Here is a 21,471-nt window from a genome sequence, read left to right as displayed (position 1 = left end):
AGCGACATTGATAACCGTTTCGTTCCGTCCATTTTACGTTTCACTCAGTCAAGCGCTCTCGAATCCTACTGAACTAAAGGACCTAAAGACCGATTAAGAGCGTGCAAAAAGATTTAGTTCCTTTCGGTCCTTGATGGGATTTCATTCTTAATAGTTCTTAGTTCAGGACCGACACAAGCCTAACTTTGACGTTGAACTTCTTAGTTCTTGTTTTGCAGCATTTTTGCAGATAGATTGTGATGTTATCATATCGTACCATATTATATCGCTATTTCTATACTGTTAATATTGTTGATATTATCCACAAAATTAGTTACAATAGTTACTCTTGCAAAGGCCCCGGACGGTGCCATTTCCCTTTATATAATAATATATTATCAATTATTTTATAACTGCTGAGTTTATGACTCACATTATTCTTCATCACTTGACATGAAATATGAGTTTCGATTAGAGTGATGAAAATTACGAAAAATCATGTTGAAGTGCGCTCATTGCGATAAGAAGTTCAAGTACGAGAGTGAGCGTAAGAGACATCAGGAAAGTCATTTCCCTCAGTTTAGTTGTATAGTGTGTGCAAAAAAATTTAGCTTTTTGTAAGTACTAGCTCTGTAGTCAACACTCTGTTTCTTGTTTTATTCATTGCGTAATTTTAATTAATTAAATAAATGTTTGTAGGTCAGCATTGCGAAGGCATCAAAAGCAACATGAGAGGAAGGGCTCTGTGCGATGCTGTGATTGTGGTGGCTGCTTCCGCGATGATATCCTACTTAAGAGACACATGAAATATGCACATAAAGGCAAGTACTATTATTGTTATAAAAATGACACTAGACATGTGTTAGGATTAGGGCTCCAATCAGGAAAGAAAAACTTGTTTTAACACCAAATAAATGTTTATTAATCTCAAGCTAGACTACATAGTAATAGCGTCTCATACAATAGAAAGAACACCTACGTTTGTATTTTATTGACAATCAAATATCATAGTCTAAACTCTTTATTTTTTTGTTGACATTAACAACATGACTTACACTGTTTATGTTTTCTAATGTTTAGTGATGTTAATTTTGTTTAGTTTAGCTTAACAGGAATAGGTAATGCACATATCAATTTGTAAATGCATTTGCCCGAAGCACATTCCAGTTCCTAGTTTAAAAGTATGATCTTTTTTATGTCCTAAAGAAGTGTTAGTCTATTAATTAGTATGGAAGTGGGGAGGGATGGATGCTTAGAATAGGCATAAACATTATCATGCTTGTGGTGTAAAATGCATTTCTATCATAATACATAAAGTTTTGTCTAGGACTAGGTTTTGTTCTTATAGGTACTTGAGAGCCCCGCATCTCACATTTTACAGTTTTACATCAGCAAGATGTTTTGTTTATTACACTTATATAAATTACCAGTCTCAACATGGATATTCTTAAATTTCATTAAGTTTGAAGGACAAAGGAATTACTATTCAGTAAAATATTGAAAATTAGTTTTTCCTGATGAAGATGTTTGCAAAAGTGGAGAGTTGCATAGGTTATATGTATTTGTATACCCTCAAGACACTGAAAGTGATGGAACAATTACTACAAAGTAATTCTTCCATCAGGGAATTATTCAGTAATAAAATTATTGATTTGACGTTCATAAGCGCATTGTAATATGCCTACTTGAATAAACTATTTTTTATCTTTATCTTTTATCTTTTAATAGCCCTTGGTATGGTAACAAATACTTCAAAATTAGTGGTATTAAGAAAATAAACAAACCGTATATGCATTGGCCGCCTGAAGTTATCCATAGTGGTATAGTCTAAACATTATTTGTGTTAAATATGTATTTACTCGACTAACTTCTGGCAAAAACTACAAGTGTGGATATCGTTGCTACAGTTTCTGTATATATGTGTATTGTTAAAGATATTGTTTTTGACAATTGGCAGGAAGTTACAGCTGCCCCGAATGCGCGGCCACTTTCAGCAGCGAGCAGGCGCTGCGCACGCACTCCAAGACACATCAACCCGAGTCGGAGCGAAGGTTGCGTTGCGCATTCGCGGGATGCAAGAAAAGATTCAACTTCCCCCATCACTTGAAACACCACGAGCTCACCCACACCAATGCTAAGCAGCACTTTTGTTATGTTTGTGAGAAAGGTAATTCATCATTTGCTCTTAATAAATTTATTCTAAGCTATAAACATAGACCAACCCCCTAAATGAGGATAAATGCGTAAAGCTTAATGAAAATAGCGCTGCATTCGTTTAAAAGAAAAACACGTTGTTTAATTAGGTAGGAATGCCAAATTCAAAGAAACATTAACCACAACCTTTTGGGTTGGGTTCCTGATAGAACAATTTTGTTAAAGGCTTTTAGCTTATCCATGGTAGTTCTCTAGCTCTCTATTTTTTCTTTATAAACTGACCAGCGATTGACCTTAGTCTCCCCTGATGGAAATTGATAGTAAAATTGATAGTAGAGCCTTAGATAAAGCTCACTGGCTGGTTTAGTAATACTGCCAGCCTTATTCATTGTGCTATAAAGAGACCTCGCTGATTTTTTTGGAACTCTGTATGGCGATGTCTTTCAAAAGCTTGGAAACCAAAATATTTTTCTTATTACTCCATGAGTAAAAGCGGTTTTCTGTATGTAAGTATAGAAATACATAGACTATTTATGAACCCTTTTTACTACGTAAGAGTTACACACTTAAGTGATAGTTGGCGGTCCTTATCTTATTGCAAACGAGTTTACGATTGGACAGTTAAGCTGGCCATACACACTAGGGTACGCCTGGGCAGTTTTACCTGTACAGTTCAACTGCGCAGAAAAAAAGGAGCGTCTGTGGCATTCGACTGTGCAGTTTTCTATGACTGCACAGTTGACCTGTGCAAATATAAAAATAGATATTTTTTACCTGTGAGCTCTTGACGTTTTTTCACACATCCTTAGATAGTTTCGGTAATCTTCTGGATATATTTTGGATTCTTTCAATAAATTGACATGGCTTAACTGATTTCTTTTTAGCAGCCATTCCTTACACTACACTTTATGGTTATTTTGTTTCTTACTTGCTTTGTCTTTCTTGCACTTTATAATTAAAAACAATAAGGTGAATAGTGCTGCGTCAAGGTTATTCCCACTAGTTACCACCAAGTTCTTACCAGTGGTAACTACTGGGAATTTTTTTCCCACCTTTTACCACTGGTAACTACTGGGAAAAAAAAATTCCCACTAGTTACCACCAACTCGGCTTGGTGGTAACTACTGGGAATTTTTATTCCCAGTAGTTACCACTGGTAAAAGGTGGGATTTTTTTTCCCAGTAGTTACCACCAAAATATTGTTAGAATTCAATACTAATAAAAACAGTATAAATAGTATAGTATACATGTATCGTGCTGTAATTGACCGAAGCGTAGCGAAGGTCTACGTTTTGACTCGGGCATTTTGCTTTCGTATGTCCGTCCGGATGTTCTCCTCTACAGGTCACAATTCACAACCGATTCTCGTGAAATTTTGTGACCAGATTCTATGATTAAATAAAATTTTTATGTCAATCCAGTTCTTGGAAATTTAAAAAAATGGCGGAGTCGTGATACCTCGCGCCTAAACAAATAGTCGTATCGTTATCATAAGAGTTTTTTCTTTTTGAGATATGTGAGATTAAATGGCCAAAAATTCAGAAAAAAATATTTCGCTGGTTTCGGAGGTATTGAGATATTTAATTTTAACTAATTTTAACTTGAGAATGAGTAGCTAAATTTCCTCAGCTTATTTAAGAACTATTTGGCTCAGTTTGTAAACGTTAGCTTTTTATGTTTGCACAGAGAGTCTGGGTTCGATCCCCAGTATTTGTATGCTGGGATATAACTTTTTATATTTTTTTACACTTTAATTTCGTATTGTTTTTTTTTATTTACTATATTTAAAGCTCTTAGCACCATGTAATTTAAAGCTCGGCTCGCGAGGTCTACAGCTCACAGAGCCACTAGTAAATAATTATGTGTCAGTTAGTGATTCAGTAAACTGTAGGTATTCATAATTTAAGTACAGCGCATGGTTGTTATTAAAACCGCTTAGGGCGCGCTTCGGATGGGCTGCCTGCTCGGACTAACCAGCATAGGCTCGCATTCTAATTACGCTCGGGTAGTACATCGCTCGGTCATGTTACGCTGGTTGGCTCGATTGCTTAAACACCCACGCTAGCGGGATGGTAATAACACAAAATCCTGCCTGCCTGCCTGACTACAAATTATGAATACCTACATATTCTAGCTCTGCGTCGTGTTATAATAGAACGAAATGAAGTAGCTGTAAATAATAAAACGAAATCAGTTCTGTCGGTTTTTTACTGATTTGTTTGTTCGTTTGTATAAAATATATGTAATTCAATTTACAATTAATAAGATAAATTCAATCCGGATAATAAGTTAATTTCTACTTAACTAGAATGAAACTCTTCTATTTGAGTTTTTACACTTATACCGGTAATTGTTTTAATGTTTTTGATCACTTTTAAAGCAGTTTACTGAATCACTAACTGAGACATAATTATTTATTACAGCACGCTACATTTATACTATACAATTTTTTTTTATTAGTATTGAATTCTAACAATATTTTGGTGGTAACTACTGGGAAAAAAAATTCCCACCTTTTACCAGTGGCAACTACTGGGAATAAAAATTGCCACTAGTTACCACCAACTCGGCTTGGTGGTAACTACTGGGAATTTTTATTCCCAGTAGTTACCAGTGGTAAAAGGTGGGAAAAAAATTCCCAGTAGTTACCACTGGTAAGAACTTGGTGGTAACTAGTGGGAATAACCCTGCGTCAACATCAAGCACACCTGACGATGGTGCCATGGCTATGGCTACACAACTGAGAGTTTGTGCAGGTTTACCGCTGCCGTGTGTGTGCTCCACCCAGCTAGGGTTTACCTGCGCAGTTTAACTGCACAGGTAAAACTGTGCAGGCATACCCTAGTGTGTATGGCCAGCTTTAACTGCAATATCTATGGTAGAGTCCGTAAAAAGCTGACTCTGCACAGACTTTGAAGTGACAAAGTGTGGTGGTGACATTATAAACGTTTGATATGTCATAGTTGGATAGGATTTTGACATTTAAGGAGGCACTGCCTCACCTTCCTTCGTGCAAAGTCTGTACGGAACTAGTTCTACCAATATTATTATTTTATTATTTAATGTTTCAGGTTTCATTCAGTCCCATCATTTGAAAACACATCTTAAATCTCACCACCCAGAAAATCGGTTATATTGTATTATACCTGATTGCAAAAGTAAATTTACTTCAAAGCATGCATTGAAGAAGCATATGTCCACACATAACAAATATGTGGATGTCAATCGTACAGGTAATTCATATCTCACAATATCTACTTATAGCACTGACAATTTGGTAAAATTGAATTATGCTTGTGTTTATTCTTAAAGGGTAAAATATACATACCTACTTATATATTTATTTTTGTTATAGATACAAAATTAGATAGTGGCATCTCGTCCGATTCTAGTCCAGCAAAGGACATGCACGGAAAAAATGTTACAGGTGAGTTTTCGTATATTCGTATTTATTTACTTTAAAGGCATGATGATGATTAATTTATTATTCTTAGTAAAAAATCACTTAATGCTTCTAAATCCTGTCACTCTATGAATGTTCCGGTCCTAATCCTTCCAGCTATGGTAAGCACAACCATGATCCAGAAGTGTAAACTATAATATTTCATATTAATCATCACATGTCTAAAGTTTAGTAAAACTACGGTTTCGTCATGTCAGTCTGTCATTTTATTCAGAAACTAGTGGTATAAATTCCTGAATTCGACCTTTACGGTATTGGTACTATTGGTGTTAGAAAAGTGTTGTGTTGAAAATTGGAGGGTTCATAATTATAACACTGAATAGTGTTATTATAACTAACTGCATTTATTAAGAAAATAAAATTGTTGCAGAGAATGTTGAATGTATAACCTGCGGAAAATTAATAACACGCCTTCATTACTTACATCACACTCTGAATTGTACTGCGGCACCTCAAGAACTTACTACATGTAACACATTAGAAGATGTATTTATCGACCATAGTGGCCCAGTACCCCGAAACTCTTCGGATAGTAGTTATGATCAGGCAACTCCAGGTACTTATGCGGATATTGCAAAGGAAGGAATTAATGAAATAAGTCATAAATCTACTACGGGGCTTGAAGGTAATTTTGCTGCCAGTGATGACGACAAAGCAAGGACCGGGTGTGCTGGGTGTAGATGCCTTGATGGTCGAGCTCCGCCTTCCCATGCTATTGACAAAACTTCCATGATGTTAGATACTTTTAAACTTAACAATATGCCAGAATTAGAATATCGAAAAGATGGAATTATCAAAATCAAAGAGACATTTGACGCAGATATCATAATAGTAAACAAAGTACCAGCAGAAAAGAAATCTAATGAAAAAATAGAACCCATCGATTTGAGAGATGTACCTTACAACAGCTGCAAAGCGGTATTAGGAAATTGCATAGTCAGTGATGACGGGAGCGTCGGAGAGGGGTGTCTTTGTGCAAAAATGCTCGTCGACGAACAAGTGAGCTCTCAAGAAATAGAAGAGTTGACCCCTAATCCACATGCGTTATGGGTTTGAGCATATTATTTAATTTCAGTTGTATGCCGTATGAAAAGATGCCCTTGTATTTATATTATCTGTGATACCTACCAAATGTGACCATTATCTAAAATATATATCTATTTTTTTTATAAACAACTTGCATTTTATTTTGCTTTAGTGAGTAGAATATAGGCAGATAAACCTCGATAAAAGGGAGGGGAGGGAACGCTAGTGTGCATAAAGCACCATACCCAAAGGTATCATACTACTCGTACATTAATTTCATGCTGGCTATAATTTGTTTGTCTTCCCCATACATTACATTAGAACATAACTAGACCGAATCATAATGAACTTACTTATCTTCTTATCATACCTACACTCAGAAGAAACAATGGAAAGTGAAGTAAAATAGCATTTTCACTAACTTTAGTTTTATTTACAACATAATTCTTTACAATTTCAACCATATTATACAACATATATCTACGTTAACAAATACTATAATAATAATTACAGTCGGACCTTACTTTCTCACAATATCACTTAGTAATACAATAAAAGTAGTAGGTACCTATAGCTACGTCCAGCTACTATCCATGTGGCGGCGTCTGTCACCGCTATAATATAATAATTTACCGCGCAAGTTATCACATCACGAAATGGCAGAGATAGTATTCACGCATAGGTATCTTTTTAACAGCATGTTTCGACAAATGAATACTATCCCAGAAAAAATATAAATTTGTAGGATTTTGATTCGATATTCCATCGAGAGAACTTTATAATATTCGTGCAAACATATACATATAGGTACGTACCGGTGACATTGCATTAATGTATGGGTCAGTGGCAGCCCTAGCAATTTTTCAGGTGCTACAAGATATAAACGCCTAGACTACAACTACCTACGTAAACCTTGATCGATGAAAATTGGATTACATTTTTTACACATGACATAATATATGTATGGGCCTTCGCCACCTCACCTTAAGACTTTAATTAAGTTAATTGGCGAGGTCATTGACTGACTGTAACAAGGATAGGTGTCCTCCCCCAGGAAGTGTGTAGGGAACAGCCTGCATTTGAAACTAATTTTGATAGATACTATTGATTACAATACCTACACTTTAACACGTAGGTGATAATGATAAAGTTTAGGTAATATTATTACAATCCAAGGAATTTGAAGTACCAATTAAGTTGACTGCGGTAGGTACCTATTGAAATGAAATGAAATTAAATGAAATTAAATACAATTAAGTATTATATCTACATATAAGCGCTAGACAAAAGCGACGAATTTCTTGATGAATAACCTAAGGTTTTATTTCGGTTTTATTTTACGAGACGCCTATTGCAGCATCCACATACTATCACGAGATTAACACGCTGAGCTATGGTCGTAGCGCTACGTCGTAGCCGACAACATGGATTTCCCGGTATGTAGCGGAAATGCTTAGTAGAGGCAAAACGACGTGTCGTGATTAGCGCTAAATAGGTTAAATATATTCAAAAACATAATACATAATATACATGCTTGATCAGATATCATAAAGTTTAATTGTAATTAGGTTACCTTTTATTACGTAGGCACAGCTGAAACAACTTAGGGAAGTGTGATGTAGGCGTATGGTAACTTATAATGTAGGCACCGAACTAACCCCTTACTTTATGTCATCAAAAATATTTGTTTAAAATTTAACTTTAATAGCTATCAATAAAGTTGAACATTATAACTGCTAGGCTGCTAGGCTGCATATGCGGAAAAAGGGCATTTTGCAATAATTAGGTGTCTGGGGGTTTTAAGAAAAGTGTACATTTTTTTTTCAAAAATCTTATAACTAAAGTTGGTCAAGCAGATCTTGTCAGTAGAAAAAGGCGGCCAATTTGAACAATGTAGGCGCGAAGGGATATCGTCTCATAGAAAATTTGAATTTCGCGCCTTTTTCTACTGACAAGATCTGCTTGACCAAGTATAGGTATTGGGTTGATTCGACTCACACGGTACACTTTTTGCTGAAAATGCCCATCTACTAACGGGGTGGTAAAAACCGCTTTCACGCTCCCACAAGTATTGAAGGGTGAGAGTAGGCACAAGACTTACAGAGATAATACAACGCGTCCATATTAGGGACCATCACCATGTTACAGCGTACCTACGTAATAGGGCTAGCAAGGCATCATTTATCGGTGACGTAAAAGCGCGCTTCCTTCCTATTCTGACATTTAATCCCATGTCAGCCATAAACGATACTTTGCTAGATTGACTTCAAATGTGACTAGTCTAATGTACAAATAGTTCATTTCTTTCTTAACATATTACCTAGAACGGGTACAACGCGCACAGTTCGTGTGTTGAAATGCCCGTTAGGCTCGGATTCCTTCATTGACATGGAGAATAAAATCGAAAGCCGAAAAAGTCGACTGATACGGAAGAAACCATTGGGCAGAATTAGATTCAAGTTTCAAGTATTGTTGTTTATTGCTAACTATAGCTGTAGGTATGACTGTCAGTTGTATCTTTAAATCAATACGTTTGTAAAAAACTAAATCCCCTATAAATCTGAAGGACTTAAGTTTAGGTTTTTAGGTTCAAATGTGGTTGCATCAGCAGAAAGCATGAAAAAAGATTATAGAAACAAAAATAGTTATATGTGAACAATTGCAATTCGGTTCACAATAGGCGGAGAAAAAAATCATTTTACTTTTTTCCACTATAGCTTCTATTTCTTCTGTATATAAAATATACCTAGATGTTTATCAGTTTTTACGTTTTCTGCTGGAGGGTACAGTATTGTTATTTTTAATAATTGATTAAATTTTTATTAAACAACAACATGGGATTTGTTACAAATCCGATTCCTGTTTTAAGTGTTATCGTACCATAAAATCGGCACAATAGTTAGTATTACAGCAATGTTCTGCCGCCAGAGTCCAGCATACATTATAAACCATAGATTAACTTATACATATTATGCCTTAAACAGTTTTTTGGCAAGTTTTCACTATGACTTTTATGCATCAGTTTGTTTATAGAGAGTCTGTTTCCCTCAGTTTGTGCTAGTAGTGCCCTCTACGCAGAGTTTTGCGTAATGTTCCCTATTGCCAAAGGGACCCGCGGTTCTGTATGTTCGTGGTAAAAGCTTTTGTTTTAGACATACAAGAGTAGAGTAGTGTAATCCATGAACCATTTGTCATTTACTTATGGTCAATAAGCAACTATATCTATGTACCTAAGTATGACAACGGGCACCGATTCGCTTATATTGCGTATGTGAGCATGCCATTCTATTTGGTTAAATCTAATGTCCTTATGTCATTAAGTTCCAGTATATGTTCACTTGTAAAGTTTTTCTCAGGCACTTTTGTTTCATCTTGGTTATGAAGAGGAAGAACACTTAATAATTCCATATTATTGCTGTCATCTGCATAATTTATTCTGCTTAATGTTCGTTTCTCACCTGCAGGCGCTGGACTAGACGCATCATTTTCTAAAATATTTTTTACCATAATAGGATTAGAAATAGTAGTGCGTTCCTTGCCTAAGTCTTCAGTATCAATTAGGAATGTTGAAATAGGTTGAATATCCTCGTTTTGGCTCCCTGATTTGTCAAATACACTTTTATGGCTAAATAGATTGCTGTTATTTGTAAGATCTGAAGTGTTACTAGTATTTAAATGTACATTTTTACTATCGGCGGACATTACTTCAGGTCCGATAGTTGTGTAATCTTTATTTATTACATTTAAGTTCTCGCTAGAATTTCTTTTTGCACTTGTTTGGCGTTCAGTTGGTATAGAATGATCATCATTGTTCTCATTTTGTTTATCGTTGAGGTTAGTCGGCTCTAAATCGTGTCCTTCTTGTAGTTTTTTGACGAGACTTTTATTATTTTCTATTTCTGGTAAAAATGGGTTCATTTCTGTTTCATGGTCATCATATTCCGAAGAATGGGAGTTCATGTGTTTTGTCGTAGGAAATGTGTTATTGTCAAGGGCTGATATTTCATATATCGTAACATTGAAATTATTTACGGGTGTTGTGTTGTCTGGTATACTTTCTGTACTTCCGTTCATGTGTGGCTGATTAAAGGTGCGTAACGTATTATTTATTGTAGATTCTATGTTAAGTAAGTGTATGTCATTATCGGATTCCTCCCAAACGGGAGCTGGTTCAGTTTTGTTTATATCTTTCGAAATACTTTTTATGTCGGCGCTGTTACTTAAGAAATATTGTTCAGTTGTTCTATAAATGTAGTCACTAACATTGGTGGTTTCATTACGGTCGCTCGTTTTTGAAGTTTCCATCGGTTCCGTGGTAACCGGAAGATTTGTATTATTTTTTGCTTCTACGTTAACTCGTTTCACGCGTAATTCCTCATTGTCATAATCATGAGAAACATACATTGGTACATACTGTTCTGGTGCTTTAGTGGTAGTTTTATCCATATTGTTTAAATAATCTGGTTCAAAATCTTCGTTTGACATCCCAGTACTAATTATATCTTCTAATTCGTTGACCGTTGTAGTTTCGGCACCTTCCGGGATTTTATTGAACGTTTTTGCATAATTGATTTCAGTTACTGATACACGTACCCAATCAGAATCGTTTGTAGTAGTACTTTGTTCAACAGTTGCTTTTGGGGTCACATGTTCTGTAGCTGTACTACTTTGTTCTGCAATAGACTTTGATGAACGGTTAATGATATAATCAAAAGAAATATCGGAAGGTTCGTTTGATGGTTCTTCTCCATTGGTCTGAGAATCATGTGATTTTTTGTCAAGTGGGTCCATCAGATACTTATTTTCTATGATTTGCTCGTTTTTTGGAGGCAAACTGTCATCGTGTAAATATTCTGTTACTGGCTGATCTAATTGGACGTCCTGTGTTTCGGCCCGATTTTCACTTTCAGATGTACCATCTTGAAAAGTCGACAATTGGTTTGAATTAACATCAGTGGTATTTTCACTATCAGCGTGCACTGCAGGGGCTACTGTAGTTTTAGTTTCCTCGTCACCCATTTCGCTTGGAACTTCATTATTCTTTGCCATGTATTCGAATGACAGTTCGTCGTCGGTTGCATTAGGACGCTTGGTAGCACCTAGGTCGGCTAAATTTATCTTTTTAGTCTTATTATCCTTTAAGTTATCATTTTCAGTTGTGACTTTATTCTTATCATACTGAAGCCAATCATTGTCACCGTTGGAACTTAATAATTGTAAGTTATTTTCTTTTGGTTTGTTCAGTTTCAAAATTGATAAGTCTGTATTAGCTTCTAACGAGGGTTCTGTTGTTGTAACAACGTTATTATCATAGTCGTTTAGTTTAACTTTTCCTAAATCGTTGATAGCGGAGAACATCACGTTTGTGACATCTGTGGATTCATCAGACAAGTTGTTTTCACCGTTTTTCGTAGGTCCTGTTTCAGATTCCTTTTCATAATTGTTTTCTGTGCTACTTTCCACCGTATTTAATTTTGCTTTGGATTCATATATCAAATTAGGGTTAACTGTTAATTCAGTCGATATTTCTTCTGTATTTTCCGTTGTTGTAGTTTCGTATTGTGGTGCTGACTTAGATTCAACTGTTGGACTATAATTTAATGTTAGAATTGTGGAATTAGTTATACTTTCTTCTTTTGTTTCTGATTCTTCTCCTTGTCCCTGTTTTACGATATGATTTGGTTCAGTTATAGAATCTGAAACTATCTTAGATTCTGTTGTGAGATCATTCATACTGGCATTACTGTCTTTTACTGTTTCATGTTCATTTTTTGATTCAGAAACTAGTCCCGTATCTATTTTTACTTTGAGTTCTGGTTTAGATACTGCAATTGGTTCTGGTGTTGTTCTTAGTTCAGAGGTATGTTCTTCTTCGGAATGTAATGAAGTTGTATTTAGTTCTGACACAGGAGGAGTTTCAAGTTCTACCACTGAAAGTTTTGGCTCGGAAGAAACTTCCGGTTCCGGTTCCGATGTAGGTTTAGGCTCGATTTCCGATTTTGTTTCAGATGTTGGTTTAGAAGAAGGTTCCGATGCTGAAGTCGGCTCAGGTTCTGGTTCTGACAATAGTTTAGGGTTCAGTTCCAAATATTGTTTGGCCTCTGGTTCAGAAGAAGATTCGGATTCCGATTCCGAAGATGGTTCTGCTTCTGTGTCTGACGATGGTTCAGGCGATGGCTCAGAAGATGGTTCTGGCGACGGTTCAGGCGATGGCTCAGAAGATGGTTCTGGCGACGGTTCAGGAACAGGTTCAGACGACGGTGCAGAAGAGGGTTCAGGAGACGGTTCGCGAGGTTCTGCTTCGGATGTGGGTTCTGGTTCTGGTACTGATGAAGCTTCGGGCTCGGCTTGGATGACAGGTTTGTTTGTGACTTTACTTTCAGTACTTGAATCCATATTCGCAGTGTTTTGTTCATCCCCAGCGTTGTTTTCACGACCAAATATGTGCGAAAAGTTAAGATCTGGATCTGTGGCGGTGGTCGTTTCTAACATCACAGTATGAGTTTCTTTCCAGTCGAAAACATTGTCATCTGAATGGCGTGTCTTATGTATATTATTTTCGATGTTGATGTTAGTCGTGGTGTGGTCTGAATCCGAATTTGCGAAAGCGTTAATTGGATTATGAGTTAAGTCATCCGCCGAATTTGGTTCATCGGTTGATATACACCTGTGAGGGTTTGTGATATCAAGCATTTGATTTTGGGGACAAGAGCATGTAAAATCTAAGGTACTTTCATCGAACTCGCAGCCGTATTCACAATTATTTTTATTGATTTGACAAAGATCCAGAACTCGTCTCGCTTTTATTCCGTCTTTAGCGACATGATAAAGGTTTATCATTCTATTGTGTCTCACGAGATATTTTTCCAAGTTAGCCTTCAGTTCATTAGGGCCTAACTCATTATTTGGCTCGTTATTAAGCGCTGATTTCCAATGTATTCTGTACATTATGATGCCCGATTCTTCCCTGAAACAGATTAATATATTTCAACTTCTATATCAAATAAAAACAATAAAAGTTATAAGGTTAATTAAAAAAGAACGACGGACAGCTAAGGCGAATTAATAGCTAGGCAAGTGTGTCGTAACTCATGTAGGTAGGTGTCTCTCTCTTTCTCTCGGGTCGGTCCCTCGTATCTGAGGATTGTGATCAGTATCAGGGTTGTCTGGAGCCGATGATTTGCCTCCGGTTTTTGTCCAATGCCTCTGTGACGACCGTGTAGAAATCACAGCACGATGTCCTGCGTAGGTTGTAGGTATAAAATAATGATTACCTGAGCTTCATAAATTCTACTAGAACGTCGTTACTGTTATCGTTCATCGAGTCTACCCCGAATAGGGCTTCTTTAAGTGCTTGGGAAAAATCTTCTGTAAATTGTTTGTACTCGTTACTTCCGGGATCGTAAAGCGCAGCTGGGATTTCTTCGTTGTCTATTTTTAATTCGCCCTCCAAAACTTTAGGTACTGAAAAAAAAAATTGTTATCGTCTTGTTTAATTACCTTACCTTAAGCTATTTAAATAGAAAGTGACTTTTGATACACACCATACATTGAATGATCATTATTATTTTCGACATCGGGTTGGTCGTATTCTTCATCACTTCCGTGAGTCGTTGGTTCATCGTGACTGTGGCCAACTTGTTGGGGATCGTAAGGGTTTTCTGCGTCCAGAGTCTGGTCATCGTGGTGTGTGTGATCGTGGTCGTGACCGTGATTGTGGTGATGGTCGTGGTCGCGGTGGGACGCCTGGCCGATGCCGCCGAGCGCCCGTGCTGAGCTGACGGACGCGTTGTACTGTTCCACCGGTGTTGGGGAATTAGTGAATAAAACACCAGCTGCAACAGATAATATTATATGTATTCATGTTTCATTCAATAAACTTTAATAATACTTACGGAACCAGAATAGCAAGGTTAAATGTCAAAAAATAAAGTAAGCTCTTCTAAGGTTTGACCTATGACACATCGAAGCTAAAGTGGAATGTATATAGCTTTTTTATAAGGGGGCATAAGTTTCCTACATGCGAAATTTAATCAATGTCGTGTCGGTAACTATACGACTATTAGGTAACAAACAGCCTGATGCTGTTTTCGGATTTAAATACATATTGTATCGTATTGGTACACAGGTGACACTTGAGAAGTGCATGGTTATGAGGGAATATGCCAAGTAAAGGAGCTGTACACAGAGGCGTATTTTAATATTTAGCGCCCCGTGCCAGTGGGTCTCTGCCGTCCCATGAAGTAAACACAAAAGCCTAATTTTTTCTCAGTGCTTTTCTGCAGAGCTAGGAATCGAACCGAAGCACTGTTCATGTCTAAGCGAGGCTGAAGGCTACGAGTACAAGTTTGTTTGTTAGTAGGTAGATATGTGAGACAAGTTCACAATGATTATTAAATTTAATCATTAATTCCGTCTTTCGATATCGTCGGTTGTAACAGCGCCGCTCTAATCCAAAGTTTAACACAGAAGTCCAGCGATCTTGTCAAATACGTGACGATATACGAGTAGGTATATAACGTTGGTTTACAAAAGATGTGATATGAACGATAACAATGGCCTAATGTCATTTTGTATAAGGTGGTTCTGATCATGATGAGGAGGTACTGACTGGCGGCGAGCGCGACGAGCGCGACGACGGCGGCCACCACGAGCCCGAGCAGCGTCCAGCACAGCGGCCGCTTGCAGCCGCCTTTCTCGCCACGCTTGTCTGCTGTCACGTACAGCTTCTCCCCTCTGAAAATCACAAATGGAAAATGTATATTTAACAAAAGGAGATCTGAGAGAAAACACTTTGTTTACAATTACATTATATAATTACCCCCAGAAATAACCCAAATTAATTATATTTCAAAATGGCGGAACCATACATTTTTTCAGCTTTTCACTAGTTACCTAAGTACCTACCCTAATCGCAACGCAATAGTAGGTACCTACTAGCTAACTTATACTTATAAAAATGTAAAAAATACAGAATTATGTATCTACCTATCTATGAGAATCCTATTTTAAATCTTATATAAATATTTAGGGAATATAGGTTTGCTAAAATTGATGTTATAGCTTTGTATTGATTAATCCAATACGTCCGCCTAATTATTGTTTAAAAAAAATTAGGTACCTTATTAAATATGTACTACTATTCTCAGAAAGATACATATCGCCGGCGTTGTTAAAACCATAAGTATAGTACCTAAATCTAAACAACTAGGGCAACTGAGTTACAAAACCTTTTTGAAATGACTCCGGAATGTCGGTGGTACGACTTCGCGCGTTGCTTCGGATTTGGATCGCACGTCAATGCCAACTAGATTTACTTAAGCCTGTCGAACACGCTTACCTAATAAACAATTGTCGCTTTCAATGAATAGATAACATAACATTGTGCAGCGGCACCGTGTTGTCATCGGTGGATCCGACTGTTACGGCTCTAGCATTTTTTTTCTATTGATACTTACAATCCGTTTTATTCTACATAGGCACTACATAGGTATGAGTAACAGTGTGGTTAATTTTATCAAATAGGAAGTTATTCAGATTTTAACAAGAGTTTTGATAGCAGACAATAAGCGGCATTATCAAATAAGTAGGTAATACCTACTAGATATCATGCATACCTATAGGTATACATAGTTAGTACAAGCTTAGGTAAGTACTTAAGGTAAGCACGAGTATACATATTAAAAACATTATTACATCTTATAATTAACATGCATTACGAGTAAATAAGAAAAATACAATTTAGGCTAAAATAATAAAATAAAAATTAGGCTGCAGCTGCAACTGCAAAATATCATATCAAGTGAATCATTAAATGTGCTTCACTCAATGCACCTTGTTTTGCTGATGAGAAATGTTTGTTGGTCATAAGTAATGTAATGTAATGTTGGTTGCTGATCGTAAAGAGACTAAGTTTAAGTATTACTGATCGAATAAATAATGCCCTAACTTCAACCTATGGATATTAATTTTCCTATAATCCTAATAAAATAAGCTCGCAAGGGACTGAGGGAACCGCGTCGTAACACCGATGAGTTTACATCAGTTGTGCGCGTTTAATGCACGATGGAAGGCAGAGGTCGAGTCCCAGGGGCGCGCTGCAGAGTGCAGACTCTGGAGGTGAGCGGCGGGGTCGACGGCCGCGCATTGTGTGCTCCTGCCCGGCTCTAACACAATAACATACCACCAACCTCAGCACACTCGCACGTGAGTCCACAGCTCAACTATGTACGTGTAAACTAACCGTACAATATCATCAAACACGAAAACCAATAATTGTTGAGTTATTTATCTTAACCATTACCGATTTATTTGAATGTACCTATAGATTTTTGAACAAGTGCTACCTATCTATTTCCACAGTTCTCTACGGTAAGGCAATGTATACCTATGTTTTACCGTATTTTCCCAAATACGGCTCTGCATACCGCATACCTATCTTTTGTTATTCTTTATTTTTAAGGACAGAGTGAATTGGTAATATACGGTATTATATTAGGATAGGATCCTAATGTCAATGTTTGCGCAACTTATGACTCTATTTAGTTCACCGTGACCTAAAATGTCATATGTAAATTGAATAAATTGAAACAATTATATATTTAATTATACCTTGTAAGTTATATTTACGTGATCTTTATTTTTGTTCTATCGGATGTTATGTGACGTATGTGTAGTGTAGGTATATAAAAGTAGTTAGCGTGAGTATAGAGGGCGAGCGGGGTCTGGATACTGCACAAATAAAAATGGTCAGGAGATAATGGAACCCACCGCGTGCTCTATTTGTATTATGCTTGGAATTTGTTTCAGTCGATCTCTGCTATTGTCTCGTGCCATCCGCCGCACTCATAAATATGCAGAGACTTTCTCAAAACAAAATGAAATAGGTACTTAAAATATAACGCGACTTACTTATTTGTTGTTTAGACACAATTGCTTAGTAAACATAAAAGAATGCTGATGACTTCTTAGTTCGAAAACTTTCTGCCGGATTTAAAAGAAAAGAAACACTTGTTAACCTAAAATACCGTAGGTATTTTCATGCCGCAACATGCATGCAAGAGATGAGTTTATCCGGATCACGTTTACGCCTCAAATATTATATAGGTACGATAAATCAGGCATAGGTATGTATATGTATGAACAGTGCCGTGGCGATCGTTTTGTAAACAAGAGGGTCTTTTCTTATTTAGTCGAAAGATGTAGGTGTTCAAAAACCTTACATTACAACTGACCATTCCGGATGAGATAGAGTTGTGTACGTCAGCGCATCGCTACTGGTATTTGTATGAAAATATATTGGCATTAAGTAATTATGACTTACCTACTTACTTAAACATTGTCGTAAATCGGTACAACGCAACGGTTTGAGACTGAAGAGGTATTGAGGCATGACTCTTCAAACACCCTAAAATCTCTTTCTTGTCTTCTAATAGGTACATAATATGTTTTTTTAAGACTTTCCAAGTCTCGCACTTAAAAAAGTACCTATTCGTACTTTACCTTGTACTTACAAACTTTCAACTCCTTTTATGAACCCCTCTAGGGAAAGAATTATCATAAACGCTGAAATTGCATTCCTTGTTTTTTAAATATTGTTTTATCTAATTGTAAGAAGTTTCATAATCCTCATAAAAATAAAATCCCTTTCTCACCATCTTAGGGTATGAATTTTCAAAAACGCTGAAATTACTTTTCTTGTATTTTATTAAAATGTCTTTTCCTAGATTAAAATAAAACTGGAACCTCATATAAATTTTCGTCTCCCTTTTAACCCCCTCGAATTGAATTTTTCAAAATCGCTTCTTATTTCACGTGCACAATATAGAGGAACCTAATGTGTAAATATCAAATTTATATTTTTTGTAATAATTTTGCTCTGCGTTGATGAGTTACTCAGGACATACGTATTTAGTTAGAAATACATATAGATTTATAAGCGCTGGTGGCCTAGCGGTAAGAGCGTGCGACTTTCAATCCGGAGGTCGCGGGTTCAAACCCCGGCTCGTACCAATGAGTTTGTAGGAACTTATGTACGAAATATCATTTGATATTTTTCAGTTGCTTTTCGGTGAAGGAAAACATCGTGAGGAAACCGGACTAATCCCAATAAGGCCTAGTTTCCCCTCTGGGTTCGAAGGTCAGATGGCAGTCGCTTTCGTAAAAACTAGTAGTGCCTACACTGAGAGAAAAGGATAACAAAAACACACTTAGAATTACAAAAATAAACTTACACGGGGACAAGGAGAGTTAACTAATAGGAACAAATTGACTTTTGCAATTTCTATTAGTTCTTGCAATTTCTATTATCAGTTTGTTGAAATTAGATTTATTGTTTTTTTGATTGCTGGTTTAGTTTACTAATGATTTTTCTCTCAGTGTAAGTCAAATCATGGGATTAGTTGTCAAGCGGACCCCAGGCTCCCATGAGCCGTGGCAAAATGCCGGGATAACGCGAGGAAGAAGGAAGAAGACATAGGGCAAACCTTGGCTATTCGGTGATACGTAGTTATCCGGTGATAGTCAGTTTTAATGTCTTTTAGCCGCGTTACCTGGTAATTATATTACTTGAAACCATATTACACCACATTAGTCACATCCATGGTATCTCTTAAACATTGTTTTAAGCAATAAAATTACCGGGCAACTCGGCTAGAAGACAATAAAACTGACTATCACCGAATAACTACATATCACCGAATAGCCAAGGTTTGCCCTATATATTTACAAAACTAGATACTTAATTGTAGTCGATTGTAAATGAACATACCTCATATACTTCCTGTGCTCGTTGACTGGTACAAAATATTCATCATATGGGTTCGTTACATTCATGTCTACTTCGACATCTTTCTTTTTTGTGTTTCCATTTCTAGGTTGCAAATTGATGAGTTCCAAGTTGACCGCCTCTAAAGTTTTCGTGTCGCCGTTCAGTTCCTTGGTGTGGCCATTCTGGTGCGTGTGGTTGGAGGCGAAGGAGTCGTTGTGGTTGGGGTCGTCGGGCTGGAAGGCGCGGTTGTCGACGCCGGGCGCGGGCGGCGTCGGCGGTGACGGCGGCCGGTGCTGCGGCCGCGCCGGCGCGCCTGGCGACGCGGAGCGACTGTGGCTATCCATTACCCAAGGTGCTGACTGACATCTAAAACAATAAATAATCTATTATAAATACGTATCACTTTTGAGTAGGTACCTATCCACTAACTTTTATGCAATATGAGCAATCTAAATAGTACCAATAAAGGATGTCTATACCTATGTCTAAGTTAGTTAAACAGTGTAACTTAATAAAGTAAATACAGTTATTTGAAATTAATTTAAGACTAACGTTTCGAACTATTTATTTAGTAGGTACTAATGCAGTGGCGGCGCGTCAAACATATGTATCCATTAGGCAAGCCGGGCCTAATTTGGCTTACATATTTCCTTAACAACTCTGCTCAAACGTCCAAAAACAGGCAAGCCGGTGGGAATCGGCTTTTATGGACACGCCGCCACTGCACCTACATATATATTTCTGCAAAAATGACGTAGCATCATATATCCTCACCCCGTGTTCTTCTTTCCTTGAGCAAACTCTAATTCTTTAATACTTAAGTACTGTAAGTAGGTATGGTTTCTTTTATACATATTAGGTACTTAAACATATTTTTTAATGTAGGTATTTAAGTACCTACCGGTGTGTTCATGATTACGAGTAGGTACAACGTACAATCCTATATGTTCGAATTAGCTACAGTAAGTGTTAGGTTTTGTACTGTACTTGTTTTACGGTTTTTAGGGTTCCGTACCTCAAAAAGAAAAAAAAAAAGACGGAACTCTTATAGTATCACTCGTGTGTCTGTCTGTCCGTCTGTCACAGCCCATTTTCTCCAAAACTAATGGACCAATTAAGTTGAAATTTGGTACACATATGTAAGTTTGTAACCCAAAAATGGAAATGTTACGTAAACAAATGAATTTTAAATAGAGATGCACCGGATATCCGGTTACAATCCGGTATCCGGCCTATCCGGTCCTCTTTTTACTATCCGGCCGGATACCGGATAGTGACCTACTAACCGGCCGGATACCGGATAGTAATTTTGCTTGATTTTGAAGTCAACAAATTGGATTTAAGAACCAGTGACGGTCATAATCGTACTCGTTTATTATTTTAAACATTCCGCTATTGCACGCGCACTCATTTTCGAACCTAGAAATGAGTCCACGCGAACTTTCACTACGAAACAGATCAAAGCCTGCACAATGCGCACCTGAAAAACCGAAATGTAGGTATAATTTCGCCGGCCGAATATTCGGCGGGCGGATACCGGATATCCGGCCGATGATCAGGCCTAATATCCGGTATCCGGTATCCGGCCTAACAACTATCCGTTGCATCTCTAATTTTAAACATGGGGGCCGCTTTTGGGGGGTAAATGAGAAAATTAAAGAATAAAGTCTTTCAAACTATATCGTGTAACATATCAAATGAAAAAGCTCATTTGTAATCTGAAAAAAAAAGTTTTTAAGTTATTCAAGAAAACGGCCAATAAATGACTATGAGGGATGATAGTCATTTTTTGGCTTATCACCGAAACTACCTACTGGGTCTAAAATTTTGAATAAAAAAAATACACAAAATTGTTCTTTACCTAGATGACAGGAAAACCTATTAGAAATGTGCAGTGAAGCGCGTGAGTGGGATTAGTCGATAGTCGGATCCGACTCGGATTATTACTTAGTTTTTGATCCGACCCATATGGGTTTTTTAAAAACATTTCACTCGCGTTTCACATTTAAAAATACATTAAGTATTAATATTTATCTAGGTAATGTACCCTTGGAACGCGAGTCCGACTCGCATTTGGCCG

At 37.0% G+C, this 21,471-nt stretch overlaps 3 protein-coding genes across 6 annotated transcripts in view; 1 reads left to right on the top strand and 2 right to left on the bottom strand.

Annotated features, from left to right (window-relative positions):
- The window catches only part of LOC134804902 (small ribosomal subunit protein uS14m), a 201,748-nt gene that overhangs the window by 43,572 nt on the left and 136,705 nt on the right, over nt 1–21,471 (bottom strand). The window lies entirely within an intron of this gene.
- LOC134805291 (zinc finger protein 883-like) lies at nt 305–6,742 on the top strand. Of its 3 annotated transcripts, none has more exons than XM_063778607.1 (6): nt 305–596; nt 679–800; nt 1,937–2,146; nt 5,205–5,366; nt 5,489–5,560; nt 5,967–6,742. In XM_063778607.1, the coding sequence occupies exons 1-6, from the start codon at nt 478–480 to the stop codon at nt 6,650–6,652; spliced, it is 1,371 nt and encodes a 456-aa protein (XP_063634677.1). In that variant the 5' UTR covers nt 305–477; the 3' UTR covers nt 6,653–6,742. The 3 variants fall into 3 exon arrangements, with proteins under 3 accessions (XP_063634677.1, XP_063634676.1, XP_063634678.1); XM_063778606.1 differs by having other exon boundaries at nt 311–596; nt 679–804; nt 1,941–2,146; nt 5,967–6,739; XM_063778608.1 differs by having other exon boundaries at nt 475–596; nt 684–804; nt 1,941–2,146; nt 5,967–6,740.
- The window catches only part of LOC134804708 (mucin-2-like), a 61,657-nt gene continuing 47,219 nt past the window's right edge, over nt 7,034–21,471 (bottom strand). For both annotated transcript variants that reach the window (XM_063777867.1, XM_063777868.1), the window contains 5 exons: nt 19,392–19,757; nt 15,234–15,358; nt 14,167–14,457; nt 13,897–14,086; nt 7,034–13,589 (listed from right to left, as the gene is read on the bottom strand). In XM_063777867.1, coding sequence (XP_063633937.1) covers nt 9,908–13,589; nt 13,897–14,086; nt 14,167–14,457; nt 15,234–15,358; nt 19,392–19,735 — 4,632 coding nt within the window. In that variant the 5' untranslated portion in view covers nt 19,736–19,757 and the 3' untranslated portion in view covers nt 7,034–9,907. The remainder of the gene's footprint in view (nt 13,590–13,896; nt 14,087–14,166; nt 14,458–15,233; nt 15,359–19,391; nt 19,758–21,471) is intronic.

The sequence above is a fragment of the Cydia splendana genome, chromosome Z, assembly GCF_910591565.1.
Source record: "Cydia splendana chromosome Z, ilCydSple1.2, whole genome shotgun sequence".
NCBI lineage: Eukaryota > Metazoa > Arthropoda > Insecta > Lepidoptera > Tortricidae > Cydia > Cydia splendana.
Note: the sequence above shows the minus strand (reverse complement) of the source record. Positions and strands in the feature narration are given on the sequence as shown.

Coding starts and splice junctions, on each gene's coding strand:
- LOC134805291 (XM_063778607.1), top strand. CDS start 478: ATGTTGAAGTGCGCTCATTGCGATAAGAAGTTCAAGTACGAGAGTGAG. Junction 2,147..5,204: donor TTGTTATGTTTGTGAGAAAG/GTAATTCATCAT, acceptor TTAATGTTTCAG/GTTTCATTCAGTCCCATCAT. Junction 5,367..5,488: donor TGTGGATGTCAATCGTACAG/GTAATTCATATC, acceptor TTTTTGTTATAG/ATACAAAATTAGATAGTGGC.